The following is a 16,796-nucleotide window of genomic DNA, read 5'->3' as shown; positions in this document are numbered from 1 at the left end:
GATAGAATCAAATCGGGTTGGACACAGTCCCTGTCCCGTGTGGGGCTCACAGTCTCCATCCCCATTTTACCGATGAGGTAACTGAGGCACAGAGAAGTGAAGTGACTTGCCCAGGATCACTCAGCAGATGAGTGGCAGCAGAGTCTTTTTAGACTGTGAGCCCACTGTTGGGTAGAGACTGTCTCTAGATGTTGCCAACTTGTACTGCCCAAGCGCTTAGTACAGTGCTCTGCATACAGTAAGTGCTCAATAAATACGATTGATTGATTGATTGATTGAACCCAAGCCTGTGCTCTATTCACTCAGTCACGCTGCTTCTGCTTCAGTGCGAATGCTCCTCTCATTTAGGGGGTGGGAAAGTGTTGTTTCCGCGGAGAAGTTTTGACGCTCATTTTTCTACCTTTTGGCCTTGAGCAAAATCATGCTGTAGACGGTGTCGATTGGCTACTGATGTCTTTATTCCCCCAGTAAGACTGGCCCAATGGTCGGTAAGCGCTTAGTACAGTGCTCTCTGCACACAGTAAGCGCTCAATAAATATGATTGAATGAATCATGAAGCTGGCATGTTTTCCCCTCTCTCTCTCTATTCCCTCCCTGGTCAAATCTTGAAGGGATTTAGACCAGATGTGGCCAGAGCCAGCTAATTAGGGACTCAAACCCTTGCCGTGTGTATATTGTTGTACTCTCCCAAGCGCTTAGTACGGTGCTTTGCACACAGCAAGCATTCAGTAAATGCCATTGAATTGAAAATGGAATTGAGTTGCTTTCTTAGCAGACTGAGCCCTTGGGGACGGACAAGCTTAACAGATCAGAAATCCACGTGGGGCTCCCAATTTAAATGGGAGAAGATAATTAATAGTATTTGAGTGCTTACTTGGTGCAGAGCACTGTTCTAAGCACTGGGGAGAGGGCAATATAAGAGAATCAGCAGACACACATTCCCGCTTATGAGCGTCCCTCCTTCCCAAACCGATACCACCTAAATTCCTAGAAGCACCTTCTAGGTTCGAGAAGGGATTGTTGAATCCTTGGGCATTTTTACAGTCACGGGTAGGGGACACGTTGGCTAATTCTGTGGCATTGTACTCTCCCAAGCGCTTAGTATGGTACTCGGCACCTAGTAAGCACTCAATAAATGCCATCGATCGATCGATTGGTTTTGTTTGGTTTTTTTAATGGTATTTGTTAAGTGCTCACTCGATGCCAGGCACCGTTCTAGGGGTAAAGATGAGGTTGTCAGGTTGGAAAAGTCCCCTGTCCCACATGGAGCTCACAGTCTTAATCCCCATTTTACAGATGGGGGAGCTGAGGCCCAGAGTGAAGTGACTTGCCCAGGGTCACACAGCAGACAAGTGGTGGAGACCCAGGTGCTAATGACTCCCGGGTGTTGCTCAAGGATTATCTTGGATCCTTGGGCATTTCTGTGACTCCTCTGTGGTTGTGGACAGGGAATACATCTACCACTTGTGTTGTACTCTCCCAAGCGCTTAGTACAGTGCTCTGCACCCAGTAAGCGCTCAGTAAATGCTGTTGAAGCAGCGTGAGGCAATAGAGAAGCAGCATGGCTCAGTGGAAAGAGCCGGGGCTTTGGAGTCAGAGGTCGTGGGTTCAAATTCCGGCTCCGCCACTTGGCAGCTGTGTGACTTTGGGCGAGTCACTTGACTTCTCTGTGCCTCAGTTCCCTCATCTGTAAAATGAGGATTAAGACGGTGAGCCCCACGTGGGACAACCTGATCACCTTGTAACTTCCCCAGCGCTTAAAACAGTGCGTTGCACATAGTAAGCGCTTAATAAATGCCATTTTTATTATTATTAAATTGATTCTCTTGGATCCTTGGGCATTTTGGGAACTCCACTTTGGTTATGACAGGGAACGTATCTGCTAATTGTGTTGTACTCTCTCAAGCGCTTAGTACAGTGCTCTGCACCTAGTAAGCGTTCAGTAAATACTGTCAATCTTTTTTTAAAATGGTATTTGTTATGTAATTACTATGTGCCACGCACTGTACTAAGGTCTGGGGTTGATACAAGCTCATCAGGCTAATCAGGTTGGACACAGTCCAGGTCCCACATGGACCTCGTAGTCTTAATCCCCATTTTGCAGATGAGACTTTTGTACGGGAGACTGCTTCTGGCAAGGGGGACAGCTGTTCAGTTCCTAATCAATCAGTGGTATTTATTGAACGCTTACTATGTGCAGATTACTGTCCTAAGCACTTGGGAGAGCCCAATACATTCTGCTCTCTTGAACTAATTTTCAAACCAGCCTCAGAGGAGTGTGAGGTTCCCTGTTCGAGTATCAGTTCTACAGATTCTCCGTCCATGCTTTCTCCGAAGTGGTATAAAACCCTGAAAAGAATCTACCAATTGTCTGAAATGGGAATTCCCAGAGAAATCACATCGCGGAAAAGTAGAGTAAAATTGTTGGCTCATTTTCCGTAGTTGCGATTTGCCCGGTTCCAGCCTCAGCTCCCCAATACCTTTGACTGATCCAGGTGCAAAAAACAGAGAGTAGATGTCCAGTCCGTTTACAGTTTGATGAGTGTTTTGTTCTTTTTAAGGCAAACTCTAAATGAATAGCTTGGAAACTACTCAGTGCTTTTTGGCTCTGATCATTCATTATGGCAAGGGAAATACTCAAATAAAAAGGGGTGTTTTTTTCCTGGATTGTTCTGTGAGGAAACATCAAGAGAGTAGAATAAGGAATCCTGGACTTTACGTTGGGATGTTGCGATAATATGGCTTCAAGCAGTCTTTTTCTTGGAACTGCGCTGTATTGACCTCAGTGTGATGGGACATGAGAGGATGTTTTTTCCTTTGCCCACACTTGGAACTTTTGGGGTCCAACACCATATAGTCCATGCTTCATCGTGAGTTTTAACATAGTGAACTTTCCTCATCATTGGGAATTTTGGGTTCCAATGGTATAATCCATTCTTCAATCTGAGTTTTTAGTGAACTTTCCCCATCACTTGGAAATTTGGGAGTCCAAAAGAGTCCATACTTCACCCTGATTTTTAGCGTAGTGAACTGAACTGATTTCAGAGTGTATTTTCACGACTGTTTTAGAACCTGATTCAGTAGGAAATTAGTGCTTTTAATGTTCCTCTAAAGAGTAGGATTAATTCTTTATCCTAATTCTGACGATGCTTTGGGGAGAATATCTTGAACGTTTTAAATCCCTTTGAGAGGAAAACTATTAAGTAAAATTTACTTTCTGATGAATACGATACAAAATTATGAGAGGCAGCAGAAGGTAAGTGCGGCATGTTTCACTTTTGACATGGCTTTGTATTAGAATATTTGATCAGCAGACTCTCCACAACCATATTTCCAGTACAGTCATTCCTGCAATACAATGAAGATAGAGTGATATTTGGGTAAAATATGATGGAAGGAAAAAAAAACATCATATTGTGACAAATGGTGAACTGTGTCTAATGTGAGGTGATTTCCTTGGGCATACAAGCGGGATCAAGTGGCAGTCAAGTTATCAGTAGTTCGTTAGCCCCCAAAAGGAGCCAACTGCAGCTCTTCAAAGTCCATTGTTTACTCAAAGCTGATTTTAAATAGTTTCGCAAATTGTTTCCCCGTAAGGTGCTACTAACCACTTGTATGTCAGAGAAATGTTAGAAGGAAGCAAAGTACCATAGTTGAATTCAAGGTTCAGCCTTCTAAAGCTTTGAAGCAAGCCTGCCTCCTGTCTTCCTCTGCCTCCTTGAATTTCTCCCGAGTTGTTTTTGAATCATTTTGCCCCCTAACCCCTCTTTCTCACTGAAACAGTTGCTGAAACACTGATACAGAGAGGTTTTACAGGACTGCATCTGAGGTGTTTGAAGAAAGAATGTTCGTATTTGTCCCTTCTAGAATGAAATGAAAGAATCAAACGTTAGTGCATAGTAGATACTTTCAGCGAGAATAAGTTTGGCTTCACTGACGCTCTTCTCTCCAGGTTCTCCTATCTCTCTGGCCTCTCATTCTCTATTTTGCGGGCTCCTCCTCAGCCTCCCGCCCCCAAACTGCGGGAGTTCCTCAGGGCTCAGTTCTGGGTCCCCTTCTGTTCTCCATTTACACCCGCTCTCCCAGAGAACAGCCACCATCTCTTCACCAGTGATGCCCAAATCTACCTCTCGAGTCCTCACCTCTCTCTTTCTCTGCGGTCTCATATTTTCTCCTGCCTTCAGGACATCCCTAATCCCTAATCCAATGATGATCCACCGACACCTCAAACAGAACACACGTCCAGAAATGTACTCCTCATCTTCCCACCGAAATCCCCTGTTCCCCATCTTTCCCATCACTGTAGGCAACACCACTCTCCTCCCCGGCTCACAAGCCAGTAACTTGGGCAATATCCTCGACTCCCCTCTCTCATTCAACCCCCATAGTCATTCTGTCACCAGATCCTCTCGGTTCTAACTTCCCTACATTGCTAAAATCTGCCCTTCCCGCTCCATTCATTCATTCATTCACTCAATCGTATCTATTGAGCGCTTACTGTGTGCAGAGCACTGTACTAAGCACTTGGAAAGTACAAGTTGGCAACATACTTCCAAACTCTATCCAAACAGCTTCAGTGCCGATCCAAACACTTAATCCTATCTTGCCTTGACTCCCTTCTACCCACCTTCCTTCCTTTGTCTCATCACCCCAGTCCTTACTTCACCATGCTGCCTGGTTCATTTTTCTGGGAAAAAAAGTTTGGTATACATCTCTCCACTCCTCAAAAACCTCCACGGGTTGCCCATCCACCTTCGTGTCCGACAGAAATTCCTTGCCATCGGCTTTAAAACACTCCATTGGATTGCTCCTTCTGATTTTACCTCCCTGATTTCCCGCTACAGCCCAGCTCGCACGCTTCACACCTCCAGTGCCGACCTGTTCACCGTACCTCAGTCTCTCACTGACCCCTTTCCCACATCCTCCTCTTTCATATCCAACAGCCCACCATCCTCCCCACTTTTAAAGCTTTATTAAAATCCCATCTCCTCCAAGAGGCCTTCCCTGGCTAAACCCTCATTTCTCCTACTCCCTCTCCCTTCTGCATCACCTAGGCAGTTGGATCTGTGCGCCACAAGCACTTGATTCTCACCCCCACCCTCAGCCTCACGGCACTTATGTACATATCCGTGATTTACTTTTAATGCCTGCCTCCCCCTCTGTGCTCTGTGCTACTTTGGGCAGGTTTAGCGTACTCTCCCAAGTGCTTAGTACAGTGCTCTGCACACAGTAAGCGCTCAATAACTACCATTGATCTGGAAAATGCTTTATCAGAGTTCCCCTCCATTGATGCTGCCATCCATTTCACTTGTACCGCGGACAGTATTGGAACACATTTTGCACTATCGTTACTCGAAAGGTTTATATACTTAATTTTGGGACTGTGCGTTGCAAACAGCCTACGGGAGTCTTTCAGCAGTATAACGACTAGCTTACCAAAAAGCCTTGCTATGCTCGCCTGAAGTGATTACTTCACAAACCTGTTGCTGACTAAAAATGTTTAAAATATTCAAAGCAACCAGTTCTGTACTGCGCGCTCAGAGTAGTAGACCTGTTCCCTGCCCATAATGAGCCTATGGTCTAGAGGGGGGACATTAATGTGAATCAATCAGAAGGTTGTAGAGCGTAATTTAAAGATAAGCGCTGGGGCGAATATCAGATGTCCAAAGGTCACAGAGCCAAGCACATTCATCCCCCAAGCTTCCCAAGGGTTGGAAATTTTTTAGAGACTGTGTGCTGCTGCGGCTTAAATGTCCCGTAGCCCGGAGGTCAGGGTGCCTCGGGTGTGGGAAGGGCTTTCCAGGGGTTTCATCAGCGGTTATAGGGCGTTGTCGGGAGCAGAGCGGCCGGGTTGGGAAGGTAGCCGGGGTTCCCGGAGATCGGCTCGGCAGTTGGGCGGTAAGCGAATTCATCCCCCGGACCAAATCTGGGAAGGATTGGACGAGCCCGCCCGCCCAGGTGAAAGTCTGGTGATAAAATATGGCATTTTTGCTGTGTTTCCTTCGTGGAAGAGTCATGCACGTGTGTGGTACTCCGGCTTGGTTTCAGAGGAGCTCCTCGTTGCACGTAATCCCCGGGGGAAGGGACTTGAGATTTGCATGCTTTCAAATGTCGCCTTGGTGCCCATCTGCCGTGTCACTAGCCGTATGTGCTCATCCATCTTTAGATTTGGGTCCGCATGGTAACCTGCCACGAGTTACGCTTCTTTTCTTCGCATGTGATGGGAGACGAATTCTATTTCTGGAAATCTCACGTGTAATTTTTTCCCCCCCCACCCGCCTTAGGGACCCCGATGATTCCTGTGCCAATGGGCATTATGGCTACCGCTCCAGCAGTAAGTATAACTGAAGAGTGGGTTATTGGGTGGTGTTTATCTAATAATAATAATAATAATAATTGTGGTATTTGTTAAGCGCTTACAATGTGCCAGGTGCTGTCATAAACATTGGGGTGGATTCAAGCAAATCGGGTTGGACACAGCATAGGGCTGAGTCTTAATCCCCATTTGACAGGGGAAAGAACTGAGGCCCAGTGAAGTGACTCACCCAAGGTCACACAGCATAACCCAGCTCCTTCTGCCACCCAGGCCTGTGCTCTATCGCAGCCCTGGGCAGGGAATGTTCCCGTTATATTATTCTATTGTACTCTCCCCAGCCCCTAATGCAGTGCTCTGCACCTGGTAATCACTCAATATATTAATAATAATGATAATAGTGGCATTTATTAAGCGCTTACTATGTGCAAAGCACTGTTCTAAGCGCTGGGGAGGTTACAAGGTGGTCAGGCTGTCCCATGGGGGGCTCACAGTCTTCATCCCAGTCTTTAGAAAAGCAGCGTGGCTCAGTGGAAAGTCAGAGGTTATGGGTTCAAATCCCGGCTCCGCCACTTGTCAGCTGTGTGACTTTGGGCAAGTCACTTGACTTCTCTGGGCCTCAGTTACCTCATCTGTAAAATGGGGATTAAGACTGTGAGCCCCCTGCGGGACAACCTGATCACCCTGTAAACTCCCCAGCACTTAGAACAGTGCTTTGCACATAGTAAGCGCTTAATAAATGCCATTATTATTATTAGTGGAAAGAGCATGGGCTTGGGAGTAAGATGTCATGGGTTCGAATCCAGGCTTTGCCACTTGTCAGCTGTCAGCAGTGTGACCTTGGGCAAGCCACTTGCTCAATAAATACGAATGACTGACGGGCTGACAATAAATATGTATCGTAAAGCCTAGGTTTTGCTTGACCATATAGCCCCAGTGGCCCAAGCAACCAAGATGTAGGAAGAAGCAGAGTGGCAGAGCTATCAAGATAGGATGCAGAAGTCGGTTTCCCTTTCCGTGCATGCTCCATCTGTGATAGTTTTAGCGAGTGGCGGGGAAAAAATAAATTGTACCGATAAATTGGTGTGAGGAAAGAAAGATGACTAGCAGAATTAGCAGCAATGAGGCACAGTGCCTAATGCATCGTTTGGTGTGCCTCAAATAGACAGTGGTAATAGTCTCGTGGTCGGTTCACCCACGTATTGGAATTATTTCACAGGGTAGAAAAATACGAAACTTTTTTAAAAATTCTCTTCCTTTCTTCTCTTTAGGTCCTAGTACCCACTGCCGTGTCGATGGTGGGGAAGCACCTCGGAGCCAGGAAAGACCACCCGGGTTTAAAGAGCAAAGAAAACGACGAAAACAGTGGTCCCACCACTACGGTTTTTGTTGGCAACATTTCCGAGAAAGCCTCCGATATGCTCATCCGGCAACTCTTAGCTGTACGTTGAGTGCTTTGAATCTCTTAACCTTCACATGGTCACCGTAAAGAATTGCTTGGCTCTTAGTCGATAGATTTATCAACTCTCCAACTTTCACCGGGTCACCATAAAAAAAGATGCGCGGGTCTAGCAGTTGATTTACCAGCTGTCATTATAATTACTCCTGAACAGTTTGTGCTATTTTTTTCCTCATATATTGTCTTGTCCATTTGTAGGAAGTATGCTGTTTGTTTCTTTTCAAGACTTGAAAAATGTCAGACAGGTTTTTTTTCTTTCTATGAGACTTCTTAAGCGCTTATTATGTGTACAGGTCAGTCAGGTCGGACACCGTCCCTCATTGGACTCACGGTCTTAATTTACTCATCATTGATTGGGAAATACCCCTGATAATTTGGAAATGCTATGGATTTGTCAATACAGTTGATTGATTACTGAAAAGTGCCCAAGAACCTGGGGTAGGGGGAAAGACCTATCATTCCTAGGCTGTAGACAGAACTGTTCCCCGTCCTTGACCTTTGCCCACATTGGTTCCCTGGGCACCTGCCCACCAGAATTGTGGCACAAACCAGCCCAGGTTGGTGTTTTGTCTTTTTAATGGTATCTGTTAAGCGCTTACCATGTGCCAGGCGCTTCACTAAACTCTGGGTTCGATGCAAGCTGATCATCTTAGACAAAGTCCTCGGCCCACGTGAGGCTCACCTTCTTCAGCCCCGCTGTATAGATGAATCCCCATCTTGCTGCACTATTTTAAAAAGTAAAATTTTAAGAATCTCCTGTATATTCAGGACTTCTTTTAAACCTAGCAATACCGCTTGGGAATAGAGAATTGAGAATACTCTTTCGTGGTATATTTGCATTTTCGCTCTCTCAAATTTCAGAGTAATTGCAGGTGTCACCTACATTTTGCACATGCAGTGAATTTTATGAAAATTATGTTTCTCCCCCCCCCTTTTTTTATAAAGAAATGCGGCTTAGTTCTGAGCTGGAAGAGAGTGCAAGGTGCTTCGGGAAAACTTCAAGGTAAGTGTAATGTTTTGTTATTGTGCATATTGTACCCGTGCGTTTGAATAATTAACCTTTTTAAAATAAACCTGATGGCAAAAGTAATAGGGAAAAGCAACTGAAAGCTAGAAATCGTAAATTCCCCGTGACCTTTTATTTCCCTGAGATTCTATGACTGCTATATTGCAGAGTTTCAATAATCCCGCATAGCTTCCCTTGTCATATGGGATTCAGAACTCAAACATTTTGAGAGCCTTTGGAAAAAATCAAGGCGCTCGCTTTTCTTTTGAACGTAGAGATAATTTGCTCTATTATCCACCTGTCTCCACCTGGAAACAGGTGGAGTGGGGGGAAATTCACACATGATCCCTGCCCCGCACCCCCGCTCTCATTGTTGCCATTCAGTTTCCTCCTCCAGGCCTTTTTTTTAATTAAAAAATTTGTTCACAAGTCAAAAATTGGGGATACATACATTTTCTATCCTGCCCTGTCTTCTCTCCCTGGCAAAGAGCCCACCAGGCAGGAGGGAGAAGCAGAGGGGTGAAGCGTTCCCCAAGTTGTCTGGTCGGTTCGTGAAAAAACAGGGATAAACTGTCATGGAGAGTTTTGGGACGCCTTCCTCTACCCCTCCACCCCTCAATAAATACGATTGATGATGATGATGATGATGCCCCGAGAGGAACCCCGGTAAGCATCCGATGGCTGACGGCTGTTTTTGCTTCCCTCTCGCCCTCCCAGCCTTTGGGTTTTGCGAGTACAAGGAGCCCGAATCCACCCTCCGGGCCCTCCGCCTGCTCCACGACCTGCAGATCGGTGAGAAGAAGTTGCTGGTCAAAGTTGATGCCAAGACGAAGGCCCAGCTGGACGAGTGGAAGGCCAAGAAGAAAGCCTCCAACGGGGTATGTGGTTTTCCCGGCGGCTCCAACCCCTTCGCCCCCGTAAATGGCTTCCCGGTCGAGACTCTTCTCGTCTCCCCGGGTCTGGGAGCAGAAGGCCCTAATCCTAATCCCGGCTCCGCCGCTTCTCCGCTGCGTGACCTCTGGCAACTCCCTTCTCTGCCCCTCGGTCACCTCGTCCGGAAAAAGGGGAAGGAGACCGTGAGCCCCATGCTGTCCAACCTGATTAGCTTCTCTCTAACCCGGCGCTCAGTACAGTGCCTGGCACGTAGCGTATAGCAAATGCCTTCGGAAAAGAGTAGTTAGTGCTTTGGGCAATCTCGCATTGCGAGTTCGGTTCTCAGTTGTGTTTCAGGCAAGTTGAGTCCACTGGTTTCCATGTGCACAGTTGTTGCCTGGGGCTGGTGGAACAAAGGGCAGGGTCTCCCAGCAACTCAGGTGGGCATAACACGGCAGTCGGGCCTGGGGCGGGGAGAGTCCGGGTTAGGTAACGAGAAGCAGCATGGCCAAGTGGATAGAGCAAGGCCCCCGGAGTTAGAAGGACCTGGGTTCTAATCCCGGCTCTGCCGTTTGCGACTTTGGGGGCTCCATGTGAGACAGGGACTGTGTCCAATCCGATTTGCTTGTTTCTATAGTGCCGGGCACATAATAAGCGCTTAACAAAAGCCTTAAAAAAAAATGGCTCTGTGAGTGGACTTTAAAGGTAGAAAATCATTCCACAGTGTGTATAAGCCGCCTTTTGTGTGGTTCTGGGTTCATTTGAGGGAGGGAAGAATTCTTTTCAAGAATACATGACTACAGAGTATAGACTATTTGGGAGAGCAGATTAGGTATTGGAAATGCTTAAAAAACACAAAAACTAGCCAAGATAAGTTTGTCGGGTGGTTTTTTTTTTTGGTTTTGGTTTGTTTTTTCAAAAAATGGCATCATTACAAACAATAAATTAGATCAGCAGTCTTTATTTGTGTAGTCTATCAGTCACTCTATCAAATGTATTTATGGAGCCCTTACTGGGTGCAGAGCACTGAGCGCTTGGAATAGTAGAACACAACAGTATAACACACAGTCCATACCCACAGAGAGGTTACAGTCTAGAAGGGGAGATAGGCATCAATAGAAATAAATTGGGGATAAAGACATAAGTGCCGTGGGCCTGGGGTCAGGTCGGGGGTGTTGTCTCCCCCTTTTAGACTGTGAGCCCACTGTTGGGTAGGGACTGTCTCTATATGTTGCAAACTTGTACTTCCCAAGCGCTCAGTACAGTGCTCTGCACACAGTAAGCGCACAATAAATACGATTGATGATGATGATGATGATCATGTATGAAAGGAGCAAATCAGACACAGAAGGGAGTGGAAGAAAGGGAAAATCAGGGAAGGACTCTTGGAGGAAATGAGCCTTCAGTAAGGCCTTGAAGGTGGGGGATCGGTGTTGATAGATGAGGACAAGTTATTACCGTTAAAAGTTATTACCCTTGGGCACTTAGGTAAGTGGATATTTCTCAGATAGCATTATTTACGCTAAATTAAGACAAAATTTTCTCCCCCCCACTCCCCTGGCCCTTTTTTCATGGATAAAGCAGTTTCTTCATGGGTAAAGGAAGAGACTCCCTCAGGCACTTACGGTCCTTGAGCCAAAACCTCCCTGCAAAAATCAGTGGGGATTACCTGACCAAATCCTTGCATCCGCCTCCTTCCTTTTATGCTCTGGCCTAACTCTTGAGGATACGTGACACAACTGATTATTTTTTTGGAGGGGGAGAGGGGTGGGGGGTGGCTGGAGAAATATATATGTTTGTACATATTTATTACTCTATTTATTTATTTATTTATTTATTTATTTATTTATTTATTTTATTTGTACATATCTATTCTATTTATTTTATTTTGTTAGTATGTTTGGTTTTGTTCACAGTCCCCCTAGACTGTGAGCCCACTGTTGGGTAGGGACTGTCTCTATATGTTGCCAATTTGTGCTTCCCAAGCGCTTAGTACAGTGCTCTGCACATAGTAAGCGCTCAATAAATACGATTGATTGATTGATTGATTGAGCCAAGTCGCGAGTTGATATCGAAGGGATCCCTAAAGATCAGGGAACTCTGTTGATAATGGGCTCTGGGCAGCCAATTTCCCATTTTACCCATTGATTGAAGGAACTGTTGTAGCTGTTCGTCATCATCATCAATCGTATTTATTGAGCGCTTACTGTGTGCAGAGCACTGTACTAAGCGCTTGGGAAGTACAAGTTGCCAACATATAGAGACAGTGAGTTGTTGAGCATGCAGTCCGTTGTTCGGGTTAATTCAGCCTTGCGGATGGTATTGCAAATTATCTGAACCTTTAAGAATTATCTACTTTTTTTTAAACGGTATCTGTTAAGCGCTAACTTTGTGTCCGGCACTGTTCGAAGCACTAGGGAAGATACAAGGTAATCAAGGTTAGACACAGTCCCTATCCCGCATGGGGTTCACAGTCTTAATCTCCATTTTCCAGATGAGGTGACTGAGGCCCAGAGAAGGGAAGTGACTTGCCTGAGGTCACCCAGCGGACGGGTGGCGGAGCCGGGATGAGAGCCCGGGGCCTTCTGACTCTCAGGCCTGGGCTCTCCCCACTAGGCCACACTGCCTCTCTGATTTAAATGCTCTAGGATTTAAATGAACCTATCCATATTTACCATTTTTTCTTACCTCCGCTTAATCCTTTTTACCATTGTCTTTCTTAGGCCAACTGACCACTAGATTTCCCCCCTCCAAGCTTGAGTTCCTGTGGAGGCCTCTGCCTCAGTTACCTCATCCGTAAAATGGGGATTGAGACTGTGAGCGCCACTTGGGTCACCCTGATTACTTTGTATCTATCTCAGCGCTTAGAACAGTGCTTAATAAATACCAACATTATTAAAAGTGATACACTACTCTCTATATGTGAAATTCCTTACCCAGTGGTGGGAGTACAACAGAATTAGCAGATCTGCTCTCTCCTCTAAAGGAGGTTACAAGCGAGGAAACAGACATTAAATTTAATTAATAATAATAATGGCATTTATTAAGCGCTTACTATGTGCAAAGCACTGTTCTGAGCGCTCAGGAGGTTACAAGGTGACCGGGTTGTCCCACGGGGGGCTCACAGTCTTCATCCCCATTTTACAGATGAGGTAACTGAAGCCGAGAGAAGTTAAGTGACTTGCCCGAAGTCACACAGCCGACAATTGGCGGTGCCGGGGTTTGAACCCATGACCTCTGACTCCAAAGCCTGTGCTCTTTCCACGGAGCCACGCTGCTTCTCTTAAGAAAAACAGACTTAGATTCTAAGCGATGCACTCATTTATTTGGCTGGATGAACCACAGGCAGAAGCAGCGTGGCCTAGTGGATTGAGCCTGGACCTGGGAAGTCCAAAGGACCTGGATTCTAATCCCGGCTCCACCACTTGTCTGTTGGGTCACCTTGGACAGGTCAGTCAATCAATCAATGGTATTTATTGAGCGCTTATTGTGTGCAGAGCACTGTACTATGCACTTGGGAAGTATAAGTTGGCAACATATAGAGACGGTCCCTACAGTGGGCTCACAGTCTAGAAGGTCACTTCACTTCTCTGGGCCTTGGTTCCCTCTTCTGGAAAATAATAATAAACTAATGGTATTTGTTAAAGCGCTTACTATGTGCAAAGCACTGTTCTAAGCACTGGGGAGGTTACAAGGTGATCAGGTTGTCCCATGTGGGGGGGCTCACGGTTTTAATCCCCATTTTACAGATGAGGTAACTGAGGCCCAGAGAAGCTAAGTGACTTGCCCAAAGTCACACAGCTGACAGTTGGCAGAGGCAGGATTTGAACCCATGACCTCTGCTCCAAAGCCCATGCTCTTTCCACTGAGCCACGCTGCTTCTCTGGGGATTAAGACTGTGATGTGTTCATCCCGATTACCCTGTATCTACCCTGCTGCTCAGTACAGTTCCTGGCACATAGTATGCGCCTAACAAACACCGCAGATTTTAATTACCTCAGGAACCCTCGTGTACCCAAAGCTGCTACCACATTTTCATGCCGAAGATGATGGTGTGTGTTAAGCGCGTACTGTGTGTCAGACACTGTTCTGAGCACTGTTGTAGATCCAAGCTAATCAGGTTGGACCCAGCTCCTGTCCCACAGCGGGCTCACCTCCCAAATCCCCTTTTTCAGATGAGGGCACCGAGGCCCAGAGAAGCGAAGGGACTGTGCCAAGGTCACCCAGCAGACGTGTGGCGGAGCTGGGATTAGAACCCAGATCCACCCGCCCCCCCGGGCCCGGGCTGTAACCAGCAGTCCCTGCCATACTTTGAGATTGGCTAACGTTGGCACTTCCCTACTGCCATGGGAACTCCGGCCTGCTTATAAAGCTGCTCCTTCCAGAGCCTCCGCAAGGCGTCCGTCGGGTCGGGCCGCCGATCTCTCTGAATCTGCCTTGTCTCCCCCAAGAACTCCAGGCCAGAGACCGCCACGACCGCCACGACCACCACTACTACCACCACCACCACGCCCCCCGCCCCTACCACTACCACCACCACCACCACCAACACCACCACCGCCGCCCCGACCGCCGCCGCCGCCGCCACCACCACCACCACCACCGACGACGACGACGCACTCGACGAAGAGACCAAGAGAAGAGATCAGATCATTAAAGGGGCCATTGAAGTACTAATACGGGAGTACTCCAGCGAGCTCAATGCCCCCTCCCAGGAATCTGACTCCCACCCCAGGAAGAAGAAGAAGGAAAAGAAGGAGGACGTATGTGTTATTGCTTTCGGACAAAAACAGATTCATTTCTTCAGTCTCCTTTTGGTTTTTAATCAGTGCCCATATCTCGTGCGGTTGCTTTAATTCCAAACTCCCGAAGCCGGAGGGGGGGAACGAAAGCCACCCAGTGCGGTTAAATGCACCAAACCTTTTCAGATGTTTTTGCGTGGCCCACGCCTCCACATCTGGTTTCCTAGTTTTTCAGTCGGCGTTTTTCACCCAGTATGACAGTGGGGACTGCCCCTCCAGTTCAGTCAGAGAATGGTGTGATGGAGGGGTGGGGAGAGGGAATGTCGCCCTTAAATGACAGGGATCCAGCCTGAGAATTTTTGGTTTTGCAGTGGAATGGGGCAGTCCGTCAGCATCCTCCAGAAGGGTCTCTCTCCTTCGGCCTTATTCCCTTATCGGAGCAAGATTCAGGTAGCCAGGGCTCGTTCTCGGAGTATCCTTCACTCACTGTCTTGGTTTTCAGCTGGCTTTCCTTTAGTGAGTTTGTTAAGCTTCCTCCTCCTCCTTTCCCTCTCCTCCTCCACAGACTCTTACGCTGTTGAGCGAGAAGTTGGAGGAATATGAGGGAGCCAGAGCAAGATGAAACACACTCCCTCCCCCGGGTACCTCGGGTGTCTCCTCCCTACTTTGTACTCGGTCTCAGCTAGCCCGAGGTGTGAGATTAGCAGGAGCCCCCATGCCCCTCAGACGTTCTCCTTTGGGCCGACTGGTGTCGAGCAATTTAACGAACGGATGGGATTTTCCTCTTAGTACCCCGGGGGAGCGTTCCTTGTGCGCAGGCAGAGCGTCACGCCGCGTGAACAGCGTCGTGAAGTCGTGATTATTATGTGATTGTTCAGCAGGCACCCTGAAAGTCCCCGGTAGCCCGCGCGTTAGGATTTTCGGCTACGCGGCTCCGATCCGGAGCAGATTCCCTTTCGTCTGTACTTAACCAGTTCTCCCCGATCGAGTCTCATAAACGGGGTGGCTCTAGTTGGGGGCTGATCCAAGAGTTTCGCCAAAGATCCAGGCGGATTTTAATCTCCTGGGTGGATTGGCGTCCTCCCCTCCCTCAAATCCCCCTCAGCCTGCCTCCCCTTCATGGGGAAGGAGACCAATCCTCGGAGGCATAGCCACCTTCGGCCTGGGGTGGGAGAGAAAAACCAGGAGAAGAATCTGTCGACCTCAGCCCCCCTCGTTTCCCGGAGGGTGTCGGGAGAAAAATCCTGCAGGTGTCAAATGGCCAAGTTCCCTCCTGGTTCCCTGGGTGGGAGGGAGCGAGAGAGATTGGGGGTGCACGGGGGTGGCGGGGTGGGGGTGGGACGCGGAGACGGAGTGAAATCTATTTTTTAGTGTCAAGGAAATGCTGTCTATCACAGCCATTCAGTATTGCTTTCAGTGCAAAAATTCGGAACAACTGTCTTTCAGAGTAGTGTGAACTCTATTTTTTTTTAAAAAAAAAATCTTCGTGGGTTTTTCCGCAGATTTTCCGCAGATTTCCAGTGGCCCCACTGATCCCTTATCCGCTCATCACCAAGGTTCGTTTACATCGGAGGCTTTGACAATGACTGTGTGTACTGCTAGTTGCCAGATTTGTGACTCTTGTCCATCTGATCTTTTCACTCATTAACATCAGATTGTCAGGTTTGGTACTGCAGAAGGGATTTTTTTTTTCTTTTTTATATAATCTCTTACAAGACCGGTACCAAAAAAATCCTCTAACCTTCGACTTTTCTCTCATCCCTCTGCATTGATGCTGATTGCTCTTCATGTTTTTCCTCCTTTCCCCCCTTTGTCTTTTAGGAGGACATAAATGCTATAGAAATGGAAGAAGACAAAAGGGACCTCATATCACGAGAGATCAGTAAATTCAGAGACACACACAAGGTAGTATTCTTATTTTTGCGCTTGATACAAAACTAGACTTTTTGCAGAATCCCAAAAGAACAGAAACCACTTAAAAACAACCATTGCATTAGACTGTCTTTGAAAATGCTTTTGATAGGAGGTGGGATTTATATATATATATGTATCTTATATGGCTAGGGAAACAAGGAGGAAAATAGCCAAGGCACATGAAAGAAAGCGGTCAGGACTAAAGGGCTTAGCTTTTTTAGCTGCTGCTTATTGGGTGCTCTTCAGTCATTTCACTTTAGTTTGGGGGAAAAAAAGAAAAAGGAGAGGTGATTTGTTTTTTTTAAATTCAATCCAAACACCACGGTCAGTTCTTTTAGTCTAAGCCTCAAGGGGACGGTAACTTGACATACACGTTAGCGTTTTGAAGACGGGCGATTGTATAGCTTAATCACGAGGAAAGTCTTCTATAAAGTTAAAAACTTTTAAGGGTTTTTTTTTTAAATTTGAATAGCTTTAAGTTGAGAGGGG

General features: G+C 46.8%; 1 protein-coding gene across 2 annotated transcripts in view; it reads left to right on the top strand.

Moving 5' to 3' along the window:
- The window catches only part of RBM25 (RNA binding motif protein 25), a 51,406-nt gene that overhangs the window by 13,316 nt on the left and 21,294 nt on the right, over nt 1–16,796 (top strand). For both annotated transcript variants that reach the window (XM_038765843.1, XM_038765844.1), the window contains exons 4-10: nt 6,285–6,334; nt 7,585–7,755; nt 8,718–8,775; nt 9,496–9,656; nt 14,103–14,414; nt 15,896–15,949; nt 16,215–16,298. In XM_038765843.1, the coding sequence (XP_038621771.1) occupies nt 6,285–6,334; nt 7,585–7,755; nt 8,718–8,775; nt 9,496–9,656; nt 14,103–14,414; nt 15,896–15,949; nt 16,215–16,298 (890 nt within the window). The remainder of the gene's footprint in view (nt 1–6,284; nt 6,335–7,584; nt 7,756–8,717; nt 8,776–9,495; nt 9,657–14,102; nt 14,415–15,895; nt 15,950–16,214; nt 16,299–16,796) is intronic.

The sequence above is a fragment of the Tachyglossus aculeatus genome, chromosome 23 (assembly GCF_015852505.1).
Source record: "Tachyglossus aculeatus isolate mTacAcu1 chromosome 23, mTacAcu1.pri, whole genome shotgun sequence".
Taxonomy (NCBI): Eukaryota; Metazoa; Chordata; class Mammalia; order Monotremata; family Tachyglossidae; genus Tachyglossus; species Tachyglossus aculeatus.
This window is presented reverse-complemented; position numbering and strand designations above follow the sequence as displayed.